The sequence below is a fragment of the Stenella coeruleoalba genome (genome assembly GCF_951394435.1).
Source record: "Stenella coeruleoalba genome assembly, chromosome: 14".
Lineage (NCBI taxonomy): Eukaryota > Metazoa > Chordata > Mammalia > Artiodactyla > Delphinidae > Stenella > Stenella coeruleoalba.
The window spans coordinates 19047673-19061790 of NC_137160.1; the positions used below are offsets into that span (position 1 = coordinate 19047673).

At 39.5% G+C, this 14118-nt stretch overlaps 1 protein-coding gene across 14 annotated transcripts in view; it reads left to right on the forward strand.

Annotated features, from left to right (window-relative positions):
• Window positions 1-14118, forward strand: part of TCF4 (transcription factor 4) — a gene marked incomplete at its 5' end in the record, with an annotated part of 357231 nt that overhangs the window by 116285 nt on the left and 226828 nt on the right. For all 14 annotated transcript variants that reach the window (XM_079941979.1, XM_079941981.1, XM_079941978.1 and 11 more), the window contains 2 exons: window positions 6877-6938; window positions 9782-9878. In XM_079941979.1, the coding sequence (XP_079798105.1) occupies window positions 6877-6938; window positions 9782-9878 (159 nt within the window). The remainder of the gene's footprint in view (window positions 1-6876; window positions 6939-9781; window positions 9879-14118) is intronic.

Genomic DNA, 14118 nt, shown 5'->3' on the forward strand with positions numbered 1-14118 from the left:
AATTTGTGTGGAATGCATTGCCACAGACATCATCTTTTGTTAGTCAGATTTGGGAAGTGCTGGAAGTTTCTCACCACTGTCCAGATCACTCCTTTTGAAGCCTATGTTGTTTCTTACAGAAGCCAGAAGAAGTGGTCATGGTTGTGTGGCCCTTGTCAATATCTGAAGCTCCTCCACCCTTCCTACCTCTGTCCTAGGACTCAAATCTGACTTCAAATTACTCTCCTTAGAGTTCTTATTATACTGGGTGCTAGTGAAAATGTGCACATCCTTCACACGCTCTTTGCTGATGAAATATTTTGAACTGTGAATTCATCTGGCACTGACGGAGAGCATATGCCATCTCAGTTTGTGTGAAGGGCTCAGCCAGGGGTTCTTCCTGGACTAGGAAATTAGTAGGCGCCACAGGCGTACGCAGTCCGTGAGTCTCCATGATGGTGTGGAGGAGATTTAATAGTGTCTGTTATTGCAGAGAGAAGGGTTTGAGACCGTGTAGACTTCCACATGCCTCAGAATGATTACCTTTCCAGGAAGAACTCAATGTGTCTCCCAATGCATTCTGAGTGTGTAGGAGCTTTCGTCAGGAAATCAGTATATTTCCACAAGGGTTGGAATTTGTAGACCCTTAGAGCAATGCAGAATACCACTTTGGTTGTTCTGACTTCATGAAATTCTGGAGCCCTGGTTGTTTGGCAGGATCCGGGCTCTAAGTAAGGAAAGGCTGGATACACAGTGCTACCCCACATCAACAGGGTTAGGTAACTCTCATACTTGTTCATTTCAAATCAAGGTTAAACTTACGTAATATTTAGCCTGTGTTCTTAGCTTGGGCCTTTGGTCAGCACACATAATTTTGGCAGCATATCGTTTATACAGTAGACAAAAAAATGTTGAAGTGAGATGCCAAGAGGGTATTCGAAAGGTAAATCAAGTCACTCGACAAATCTAATGCCCACTGAATTCTCACGGTGATTGTGCGGCAGGGGGCTCACGGAGAATGTGGGACTTGATTACTTTAAACATATTGGCAGTTTCTAAAAACCAGGAGAGTATCTGAAAGTCTCTGACCAGCCACTTAGCAGAACAAAGAGTCATAAAATGTGAGACTCAGATTTCCGTGAATAAATCACAAGTTTATCCATTTATGTGGTTTGATTACCTTAGATTTTGGAAGGTATTGGTAAATTTGGCACTTGTGGTAGGTATTGGTTACTGGTAGTCTGCTAAGTGTTTATCAATTATCAGTTAACTCATTTACTTTAACAAAACTCCTTGAGGCTGGAAACCTTATTATCCCTTTATCTCCTGTTAGATACCTGCTTTGGGTGGATCCTGAGTTTTCACTTCTGTTCTCCTTGACCCAAGAGGCCATTACATTTTCTAGGTTGGCAGATGTCCTCAGGGCAAAAAAATGTCTTTTCTTCCTCCGCGGGTTCCAGCTTTCACTTTGATTTTGGCTGGATATTTTCTTACTATCTTGTCAGCTCATTAGGATTTAGAAGAAGATTAAAATTTCTATCCATGATTTTTAGTGTTTTTTTTTTTTATTATTTTGTGGTACGTGGGCCTCTCACTGTCGTGGCCTCTCCCGTTGCGGAGCACAGGCTCCAGACGCGCAGGCTCAGCGGCCATGGCTCACGGGCCCAGCCGCTCCGCGGCATGTGGGATCCTCCCCGACCGGGGCACGAACCCGTGTCCCCTGCATCGGCAGGTGGACTCTCAACTGTGCCACCAGGGAAGCCCTTTAGTGTTTTTTTAAAGCCATGAATATTTATTTATTTATTTATATTTTTTTTATTGAAATATATTTGGTTTACAGTGTTGTGTTAGCTTTAAGGTACAGCAAAGTGATTCAGTTATGTATATGTGTGTGTGTATATCTCTATATACATATATATATCTGTATATATACTTTTTAGATTATTTTCCATTATAGGTTATTACAAGATATTGAGTATAGTTCTCTGTGCTATATAGTAGGTCCTTGTTGCTTCTCTATTTATATATAGTAGTGTGTATATTTTAATCCCAAATGCCTAATTTATTCCTTCCCCCTTTCCCGTTTGGTAACCATAAGTTTGTTTTCTATGTCTGTGAGTCTATTTCTGTGTTGTAAGTAAGTTCATTTATATCAACTTTTTAGATTCCACATATAAGCAATATTGTATGATATTTGTCTGACTTACTTCACTTAGTGTTTTGTGGCAGAGTTGTCCCAATATACTAGCCTGACCTGTTAAGAATGGAAATCAAACCCACTTATTTTACAGCTGACAAAAATGAGTTCAGATAGTCCAGTGAGTGGCTCAGACCATAGAGCTGGTTAATGCAGAGTCACGGCCGAAATCTAGGTCTTTATCCCACCTCTTTGTGCTGTGCTTTCTGACATTTGTCCAGTCTGTCTGATAGCTTTGATCTCGCTGTTCACATAAACGAAGTGGAGGCTTGAGTAACCATAAGTTTAATGAGTGTGGATGGGAGGTGGTAGAAATTAAAATTCATCTCTGTATATCTTTTCTCTAAATGGAGTGGTCGGTCCCAGTTCTGCCCAGACTTCACTTTTGTGTTTTGGTGCAGAAATGTCAGACGTTTTAGACGGGGCTTATGCAGAACTACTCAAATAAAATGAAAATTTGTGGATGGTCAGGTGGCCTCCTAAGGCAGCTGTCAAGCCCGTGGAAGTTGCTAAGTCTGTCCTTGTCTAGGGTAAAATAAGTTAGAAAATTTTGAACAGTGGAGCCCACTTCAGTCTTTTGGAAGAGTAGTCTCTATCATTCACTTGCCTTTTGTCTTTTTCTGTATGTGTTCCCATCTTGCATAGAGGGTGACAACAGAACAAGGGAGACACAAGAACTCATATTCAGACAGCTTCTATCGGGCAGTTTTTCATTTGTAATTTTGTTGCCTTAATGACTTTCCTGAATAATTTGGGTATTTTTATCCAGTGCTCATTGTGCATCTTGTTTCACTCTTTGCCCACTCAGGAGCTTCTAGAATTTTGACCCCTCTCTCACAAATATCCCGTCCATCACAGTGTACATTGTTGATAAGCTCATCATAGCTTTGGCTTGATATTTTCCTGCTTTTATTTTCCAGTCTCTTGAGTTCTTCACATATCTAGTTTTATGTATTTGTGTTGTGTAAATTCTGTAATCTTGTGTGGACACGAGAGTGGGCACAGACTCCGAAATAAATACATCCACTCTGTTTGGGGAGAAGTGACTGGTGGGTAACATTCGAGCTGGTCATGGAGAGATCTGAGTTTCTTACCAGGGAGGCATTTACTGTGGCGGAGAAGAACACTCCCTGGCTATCACATTGACAGCACCTTTGTCTGCCAGCCCAGCCATTCACTGTCACCTTGGGGAGGATTTTCTGTCCCATCTAAGCCTCTGTTTCCTCATATATCAAGTGGTGATACTGTTAGTCTACTGAAGTGCTTGGCACAGTGTCTGACGTATTTAAGCTCATGAAATGTTAGCTGCTATTATTTTTTGAGACATAAGGAACAGTTCCGGCAGAGGGAACAGCAGGTACAATGGTGTGGAGGTAGAAAGTGTGTGTAGTGTCCAGGTACACCAGCTGGGAGTAGGGAGTGGCCAAGTGTAGGCCACGTGCAGGGTCTACATAAAAAGTGAGTCTGGGCAGGAGCTACTGGGATGTAGATGAGATGAGAATGTGGACCGAATGCTGCTGAAACCAGCCGCCTGGGCAGGGATTTTAAGACAGGGAGTGAGTTAGGCAGTGGGTGCAGGGTGGGACATGCATCTGTCTTGTGTTCCCATTGGAGGGGACTGGTGGTTCTCAGACTCCTGTGTACATGAAAATTACCTGAGGACCTCGTTAAGAAAGCGGTTCTCTTGGTCCTACTTTTAGAGATCCAGGAGCAGTAGGTCTGCAATGGACCCTAAGATGCTGACTTTGAAATGAGCGTACTAGGTGCCTAAGATGTAGATGGTCCTCAGATGCACTTTGAGATGCACTGTGATCGTTGTTGAAGAAACGCTTGCTAACTAACTGGCAGGTCTTGTGAAGCTCAGTGGGAGGGAAGATGGAAACAAATGTCTTAAAAATAACACATTTACATTCGTTACATGCTATGGCTTTGCGTCTTCTTGCAATGGACACATGAGCACCGGTTGTACAGATATTCTTTCAAAGATAAAATATCATCAGAAGTCATACGATTGTTCTATTAGGGTTGGGAGGGCTAGAGAGGTGTCTTATCTTCTCGATCTAGCAGGAGGCCAAGGGAAGGAAAAGCCTGTTAAAAGGAGAGCAATAAAAGGAAGGGAGCAGAAAGGAGGTGCAGCAGCGTGAGGTCAGGAAATGAGAACGATGGAATGGGAAAGAATGGGAAAAGAGCAGTCAGATTTGATTGGTTGGGAATCTATTTGTGAAGGAACCCAGCCAGTATTTAACCTGTTTTGAAAAAGCTAGACTTCCAGCACTTTTAATTAGTGGATTGCTCGCTTTTGAAATTGCCCAGTTGGGAATACTCAAGTTTTGATGTGTTTTTTTTGCCTACTAATTAGCAGGCTGCTTGGTTGACCATCATTTTTCTTTTATTCTGTGGATGGACGATGTATAGGAAGGTCTCTTGAAACACTCCAGCTTCAAATGCATAGGTCACTATGTATTTAGTAAGTGGTCATATTCATTATAAATCAAATTGTAGTAACATCTTTTTCTCTAACTCGATTCTTCCTTTTTGCTCTTTAATAGAATTTGTCCTCTAGCACAGGGCTTCTCAATCCTGGCACAACTGACGTTTAGGACCAGAGAATTTTTTTGTTGTAGGGGTATTCTGACATTTGTAGGATGTTAGCCTCTGTCCACTAGATGCCACTAGCTCTACCCCACCTCCATGCCCTGCTAAGTCGTGCCAACCAAAAATGTCTGCAGACATTGCCACATGTCCTTTGGGGACCAAAATCATCCCCAGTGCAAAACTACTGACCTGGAATTACTATGGTCCCCTTTCCTCCTTGTCTCTGCCTTCTTTTCATGTTTAAAATCCTCTTTGAAAATTGAAAAGGTAAAATAGGTCCAAACAATACAAAGTCTTATGGTGGATACAGGGATTCAACTTTATCCCTTCATTACTTTTTGGGCCAAATTTAAGAGGAGAGATCTCTCAAATTAATCCAAGCTGGCTGTTTCAGGTGAAAAGCAAGTCAAGATGTGCACACTTCTGGTTGAGATATTTTGTCGTTTATACTTCTTTTTTTTTTTTTTGCAAATATTTGACTTGGAGTTAAGGATGAAGAGAACTGTGCAGGCTACAAAACTTATTTGTGTGATAATCCCAAGTGTTCTAAGTCACTTCTTCATGTACTCCCCCCAATTCAGCCTCCACGAGATAGGCCAGGAGGTTGGATTGTTAAACAGCAGATTTGGGAAAGTATTGCACCTTTTCTCCAGACTTACTCCTCCGAGCTTCCATGACATCTCTTAAAGCTCGCAGTCACTGATTTTAGCTGTCCACAGGGGATAACTGTTTGCATTTGCATTATCTTCCAAAGTACTAACGAAAAGAACTGCAATATTTGTTTAAAAAGAGAGAGAAAGATTTCAGGTTTAGTGGTAATAGTTGTTGGTGGTGGTTTCTATTCCATCTCTTACTATGTTCTAAAATGCCAGGTACTCCACTGTACCCCCAAATGAATCAGTTAAGTATACTGTGACCACTTCTGCTGATAATCGAATAGGAGTAATAAAAGGAAGGACAGTAGTGTGTTAAGAGAAGAAACAGTATCACTGAAATGTTAGAAAACACACTAAATGGGAGTGTGTCTCCTGAACCGAAGTTTCACACCTCCTCCTCCAGTTCTGTCAGAGGAAGCTTGTGATCGCCGTCTGTTACCCACCATGATCAAGATAATACAACAGTGAAACTTTTCATACTCATAAAGAGCCTTTCATCAAAAATCTCAAAGCCATTTTTAAATATAGAGTGACTGATCTTTCCAACACTTTTATGTTTTGAGCAATGACTATGGTAACTTAGCTGTTAGACTCTCCATCCTTCAAGTATTTGCCACTTGAAGCACTGATGAAGCATCTAGTAATTGGTCAGCATTAGAACTTCGCTGGTACGGAGTGTAGAGAATTCCAGCCTTCTGGGAGTTCATACAGTTCTCTTTGCCATCATTTCAAAAGAAAACATTGCTTTAACAACTTTCATATCCACATCTCGGTGCACAGATTAAGGATTGTAGCCAAACGGTGTGCCCATTAAAAAAGAAATTAAAAGACTGAGACAGCGTTGTCTTAAATTAAAAAGCTTAAAAAAGTCTCCTAATATCCTTGTCATGTCCCGATGGAAATAGACTACTGAATCCTTTTTCATCTTGCATGTTTTGTTCATGTCTGTTGTTTGGTGGGATAAGCCTTGGTAAGAGGACAGAAAGTGTCTAGGAGCATTATGGCATGATTGCAGCTGATAATTAGTATGGATATGTACCTGATTTAACTCTGTGTGTGTGTGTGCGTGTGTGTGTGTGTGTGTGTGTGTGTGTGTGTGTATTAAGATTGTGTTAGTGTATTTTTAACTTACCTTGTCCAAAAGATTTTAATAAAACTTTAAGTGAAGTTTCAGGTCTATAAAAGTTGAGGCTATGAACCACTGTGAAGGATGGAAGTAACTTTTATGTTCATACCTCTGGTTCCTGAGGGTCCAGTTCATTTCTGCTGTGAATTTAAATGACTTAATTTAAGTAGATGGGTCAGAAGCCACTGTCATCATGGTAGCCTCGTGCCTGATTCTTAATTAAAGGCAACAGGAGATTAATTTGAAACATTAATTTAAAAGTGCATATGCAAAAAGAAAGACTTATTGCAAGAAAGCCTAAAGAATTTCTCTCTTGTCCCTAGATGTAGAAGACAGAAGTAGCTCAGGGTCCTGGGGGAGTGGAGGACATCCAAGCCCGTCCAGGGTAAGTATATCTAATCTTTTTCCCACAACCAGACATCCACATATGTAAATTGACAAACTGTAGGTGAGTTTCTCTCTCTCCCACACACATCTGCACAGATATGTATGCATACTAAGTTTAATGAGGATCAGCTTCTTCTTGGCACTTTTTTTCATTCTCTTATTGGATGTTAGTATTGATTTTGACACCTCTTCCACTTTGGCTAACCAGAAGAAAAAAATCCTTCATTAAATATTTGGCCTTACTTCGTCAGTTATTGATCCAGTGTTATAGAAAGTTATTCGTAGTAGATGGTGCAACGTTGAGAAAAATCCTAGTATCCCTGGAATGTGTTGGTGTAAATAAGCCACTGAATAATTCTGAAGACATAGTATTAAGTTCTAGCCTACCAGTATAATCTGCATAGTAAATCTGAGTTGATTTCACTTTGCAGACATATGATTATCCCACCAGTAGTGCCTTTGGTCACCAGTGGGTTCATTCAGATTTTTGCCACTCCTTTCCATGGTTTTTGGTTGTTAGTTTGAATGTCATGGGAAGACCGTGGCATGGCATGCGAGTGGGTTGGTTAGGCCATACGTGTTTTTGTATGTATACGACCTTGGGTGTGTCGTTTCACTTTCTTGGGCCTCATTTTCCTACTTTGTAAAATGAAGAAGTAGAACCAGAGGATCTTTCATGTTCCTTCCGACTTAAATGTGTATGATTTTATATATAGTCTGTCTTTAATGGAGTCATTTCTAGGCCCTCTAAAATCCATGTCAGTTTTTATAATATACATATAATACCCCAAATTAGAAATAGACTTAGAGCACATAGTAAAACACCTGCCCCCCCCCCCTCCCCCCGCAACCAGCTGTATAGCTAGATGAAGCATTCTGCAGGAGGTGAGGGGGTAACGTTTTGCTTTAAGTGTTCACATAAATTTGAGGTGGAGGGAGGTCTCTATCTTGGCATAAGAGGTAAGGAAGGTAATCAAGCTGTCAAAAGGAGGCCATCTCAGCAAGTCGTAGTTCGCCATTTCCACCTGTTCTTTGGCCTTGGGGTTCAACGCTCTAGTCTTCAGGGTACAGCAGGAGCTCTAAGCTTACCAGTTACTTTGTTGAGCGCTTGCACCAGCTGTCAAGTCTGACATTCTCGTGCATTATATGGATGGGTTGAGGAAATCTTTCCTCCTCCTCACATTACAGTCCACACTTGCAGAAATAAATCCATTCCCCCTGACAGCAAGCGTAGGAGATGACAGAATGTCCCTCTATTGTTTAGTTCCTTCAAATGTACTTAATTTCTTCTGCTTTCTCAGTCTAACACACGTAGTACTTTTAATTGTTCTTCTGAGAACAAGGTCCATTTAGGACAGTCTTGACTTTTATTTGGCTTTCATGAACTGTCTGGCCACTTTTTTTTTTTCCAGGAAATACGTTAGTGAATAATTTTGAATCAATATTTTGTAATTTATATTTTCTAAATTCAGGGGGTTGGCACGAGACAGGTTACTGTGGCTGACTTCTATCGGGCAAACATGCCGCGTCTCTCTTTTTTCATCTTCAAGTGGTGATGTTTTCAGTCACCTTGAAACACTGTGCTGAGGTTTTAAATTAGATAATGTATATTAACCGTTCAGTAACTCTGGAGGGTGAGGACACTTAATAAATAATAATTAGTATTATGCAACATCTGGCATAGAACCAGTGAGCGTAAGACCCATGCTAGGTATTAAAAAACATGACATCTTTTATACACTGACATAGTGGCAGCATCACATGACAGTATCATTCAAGTTAATTTTTATAAATGAGGAAAGGCGATTGACAACGGGGTAGTTTGGAACCTTAAGGCTTCCATTGATTCTCTAGTGAGGTGATGCACGTTTTCATTTTTCCTACAGCATCCGTCCCTTTCGTGTGGGCAGATTCCGCCCTTTGGCTAACATGCCAACTGATACCTCTGAGTAAATTTGACTTAGTCTTTATGGACAGGGCAACCAGCTGAGCAGCATGGCTTTTTTCCCTTTCTGGTCATTTGATGTATCTTAGTAGACTGAAATTTGAACCATATAAGATAGATGATTTTAACTCCTTCCTGTATGTTATCCAATTCCTCCATTAAAAGCAAGTAGCTGGGTAGTTTAAAACCATTATTTTAATTTAGAATTCCCCTTAGAACCATGAGATGATCATGATAATGACAAATTTCCACAGATTAGTGTCTGCTTTAAAACTATTTTTTTCTTTGTCTAAATTCAGAATTTATGCTTAAGTTTCTGATGTTCATTTATAGTCCTGTTGTAATAATTTTAACATTCTTATGTGTTAATTACTCATGGAATGATCCAATTCTCTTACAACCACAGTAACAACTACAAGAAAACATTGACATTTCAATATCATAAAACCCAGTGCTGCTGTTTAAAAGGTTCTACCTTCGCCTTCCAAAGGCAATTCATTACAGGTTACGGGTAACTTTCCCGTAGCACATTTTGCTTTTTTTTGAAATAATGTGGGCTTTTCAAAATAATAACGTAATATTTACAATATAGTTTATATGTATCAGGTGTTTTACATGCATTATTTCATTTGATCATGTCAATAACTTCATGCAGTTGGTTCCATTATTATTATTCCCCCAATTTCACGGCTGTTATGAGGAGGATGTGGACTGTGCAGACTCTAGAGCCCTCTATTTCCCACTGTACCTGTGAAGAAGCTTCCTTCTAATGACGTGCCAGGGTGGGAATGGTGGACTCCAATTTCTTTGGGTTAGAGAGCTGTCAGTAGTCGGGCATACTTATGTGCTGATGTATTCATGGCGAATTTAAACTTATGCTGTTATTTTATTTGCAGAACTATGGAGATGGGACTCCCTATGACCACATGACCAGCAGGGACCTTGGGTCACATGACAATCTCTCTCCACCTTTTGTCAATTCCAGAATACAAAGTAAGACTGATTTTGAATTAGCATGCATTTTTTGAATGTTTATGTTTTACCTTGGAAGGGAGAATAAAGCCCAGACAGAGATTCTGTTTTTTAGGAACTTGGATTTTCAGCCAGTTCGCTATAGTAATTTTAAATTGCAGAAAAATATTGACAGTCTATGCTTGGTAATAGCATATACAGGACTAAGTTTTACAACCATGTGGAATTACCTAATTTCAGTGATACTGAATCCATGTGGAAAATTTGTGTTTCTTAGATGTAAAGCACTTCTCCCAATTTCAATGTTGCAACAGTTGTTTTCTTTCTTTCTTTCTTTTTTTTTTTTTTTTTTGCGGTACGTGGGCCTCTCACTGTTGTGGCCTCTCCCGTTGCGGAGCACAGGCTCCGGACGCGCAGGCTCAGCGGCCATGGCTCACGGGCCCAGCCGCTCCGCGGCATGTGGGATCTTCCCGGACCGGGGCACGAACCCGTGTCCCCTGCATCGGCAGGCGGACTCTGAACCACTGCGCCACCAGGAAGCCCGCAACAGTTGTTTTCTAAGTTTAAGGTTGATGAACTGAAAGCAGTGAATATTTAAAATAATATCATTGGGCCTATCCATTGTCAATGAGATAAAGTCAGTGTTAGCTTGAATTTTTATTAAAGGGGTCATGGAAGTCCCTTTAATAATAGGTTTAGTGTGGTTAAATCAAAGTAGCATGTTCAAGTTGAATTGTAAAGTCTGGTTATGTATTTATCAAGGCGTGAACTTTAGTGCTGATGGTATAGGAGGTCCCCATCCTACTTCATGAAGTGAGCTACACGTAGTTTGAGACAGTCTTCGAATTTCTAGCATGCCTTTCCTACTGGCATCTTTAGCGTACGTTTCTGCTTTGACTACCCTGTAGGGCTTTTTTTTTTCACAGCAGTAACCTGAGCAATGGAAAGACAATTTATAATGGCTTAAAAGGTCCCAATAGCTGTTACTTTAGTTTTGATTGGAAAAAAAAAGATCTCTGTTCTAATAAATATGAGTTTTAACAATATTAGTAAATCTCTCAATGTGGCCAAATCCTGTTGTGAATCCATCAATAAATGAGGTTAAATTTCATGTCCCAGGCTGTTGGACTATACTCCAAGGAAAACACACAGCCATATATATATCATTCTGAAACCATAATTGCAGATGCTTCTGAGAAGTGTCCCAGTTTTTAAGCCTTGGACACTATACTTGTTATTTAAGGTGTATATTGTTCTTGAATCTCAGTCAGTTTTTCAAAAGTCACCATCAAATCCATCTAAAGGGACTTCAGGTATTTAACACACTATAGTCAAAGCAGAGAAATACTAGGAATTTATTTTTAATGGGCCATAAAGTGTCATCCCAACTTTGAGGTTCACGTTCTCAAAGTTGTGTTTGACCATAGGTTGTTCTTATGTTTGTTCTCTTTTTTTTTTTACTTTAACCTTCATATTTATGTTTTAACTTTGTAGCTAAAGTAAAAATCCCAGGTTTTTAAATCCATTGTTGATAAGAAATGCAGTGTTTCCTGTTTCTAGGATAGACAGATGCAGGTGACTAGATATATTTGTCAACTTAGATTTTAAAGAAAAACTTTAGATTTTTTTCCATGACAGTAGTAATAATTCTAGAATCTCATATCATCCCATCTCTATTTCTCCTCATCCAGCTTCATAAAAGATTAAGCTGAAAATAATCATCTTGAGAAGTAGCACGTAAAGAGTATATTAAAGAATTTCCTTGGAAGATTCTAAACCTATCCTCCAATGAGCTAACGTAAAATAGGATAAATTACTACTCATATTGAGAAGTTTATGTTATGTCCATGAAAAACAGTTTTCCTAAAGAACAACATGATAAGTTAATATTACAGAAGACACCAAACAATACAGAGATACCAAATAATTGTTCTTGTTTGTGTATCCTCCTGGGTAACTGTTTTACGAACCAAATTCGTTTTTCAGTCCAAACAGTATTAAAATATAAGTGGGCTGAGAGTCTAGAGCTGGAATGGAGAGAGCTGACTCTTTTCACTTAGTTGTTGTTTAAGCTGAAAGTCCATGTCAGCTGTGTTCTTTTATCCTGTCTGCCCTCCTTCCCATTAAACCCTTAAATATGGAGGCCAAGACAGTCTCCTGCATTGTGGTAGGAAATGCTACTATGTCCGGGAGGCTCCCACCCACTGTTCCCAATGAAAGGACTTCTCTGTTAGATAAGCTGTCTGGTCTGAAACATGGCTCTTTATTGTTTACAAACTGCTACATTTTCCACCTCAAGCAGATTTTTGCACAGAAAAGAATTGTGCCCGGGCTAAATGGTTTATCTGACATTAACGGTGCAGTGTCAGACTGGGGTCAGGGAAGTCACGCTCAGAGCCAGAGGGCATGGCGCAGTGTGCAAAAAAAAAGGGAGGAAAAGACATTTAAACCACTATGAAATACCTTGCATCTTTACTTTGGAAAAGGATTAAAAAAAATATTTTTAGAGAATTAACTAGGATGCTGCATTACAAATCCCCCCCCCCCCCCGCACTTTATAATTTCTCACATCCCAAATGCCTTCTTGATTGGCTTGAGTATCTCAGGGCTAGATTCAGGGAACAAAGATGCTCATTGATTTTGCCCAAGCTGCTGTTGATTTAAAATGAAACCACTTTTGAAATGAACCATGCTTGGTGCTATGCTGTACCTTTACGAAGAGAAGAGAGATCGTTTTCAAGAAATTAAAGACAACCAATTTACAAATGAAGACAAAGATAAAATAAGACCTATTAGTAGAGCCAATAATTTGAACTCACCGAATATATGGTATATCCTAAACTGCTCTTTGTGTCCGAATCCATATTCTGTGTTGTAATCTTTGTGGAAGTTTTCGTTCTACCAAAAGAAGATATTAGTCTTTACTGTAAGTTTTTGACAACAATATCTACTTTCAGAAATCTTAGTTTTCATGAAAAGTGCATAGGATTTCTTTACATGTCAAAGATTTCATTCTGCTGTGATGTCACATTAGGGTAAAAGCTATAGCATCAGAAATAAATCAGCCACTTTATTAGACTAGATTCTCTGTTGTCAAATCAATCAAGTCTGTGACTGAATTAGGCGTCTGCTACAGAAATAAGTGACACTAATTTTACGGGAAAGAGTTATTAACTGCAGATGACCTATTTTTTTGGTAAACTGTTCACTTAGGTTTTATTTTATTGTGAGGGAAGAAAGAAGTAATGAGCCACTCTCTTCTTTTAGGATTGAATTATTACTATATATTTTGTTCTTTATGGCAGTGCACTATTTTGGAGGAATGATGCAGGCACTGCTAACATTTGCTTATAATTTCTGTTATAGTAACAAAACCCTTTATTACAATTCTGAACTCTGACTTCACATGAATGGTTTTGCATAAATGTTACAGTTTTTGTAATCTAGTACTTACCTCTGGCACCAAAATACAAAAATTTAATTTATTTGTGTATCTCAAACTAATGCAAAATGGTATATAATTTATAAGTAATAGGGTGTCTCCATTAATTTATTCCTTTAGAAATAAGCTTGCATATCTGAATATAATACCTTGTTTGGTATTAGTTTGAATCCCTAAACTAAAAATAAACACGCGAACACAAGTGCACTTGCATGCATGCACACGTACGTGTGCACGTGCACACACACATGCACACCTATTGTGCTAGAAGAATTAATGACATTTGGTTTATAAGGGTGCACTGCTCCTTCCATTGCTGTCTGTAGTTACAGTTGCCATACAGAGTTTTGGAAGTTGATATTGTGTAAATCTTTTAAAGAAAAACATAACTAAAGTAAACAAAAAAAGCAAGCCCTGAAATTTGTTGTTTTAAAGAATAAGTGTGTATGGCTTTCTGTTTTTCTTTTAGTGTGGGGAAGTCTTGAGGAGTTGGGATTTTAGCACTGAGTCATCTAGCTGACTGCCTGCCTTGACCAATTCATATAATTCCCTTTTTAAATTAAAACATTTTTTATTGAGGTATAATTGACATATCACATGATATTAGTTTTAGGTGTACAGCATCATGATTCAATATTTGTATAGCAGACTCTTTTTTTTTTTTTTTTTTTTTTTTTTTTGCGGTACGCGGGCCTCTCACTGTTGTGGCCTCTCCCGTTGCAGAGCACAGGCTCCGGACGCGCAGGCTCAGCGGCCATGGCTCATGGGCCCAGCCGCTCCACGGCATGTGGGATCTTCCCGGACCGGGGCACGAACCCG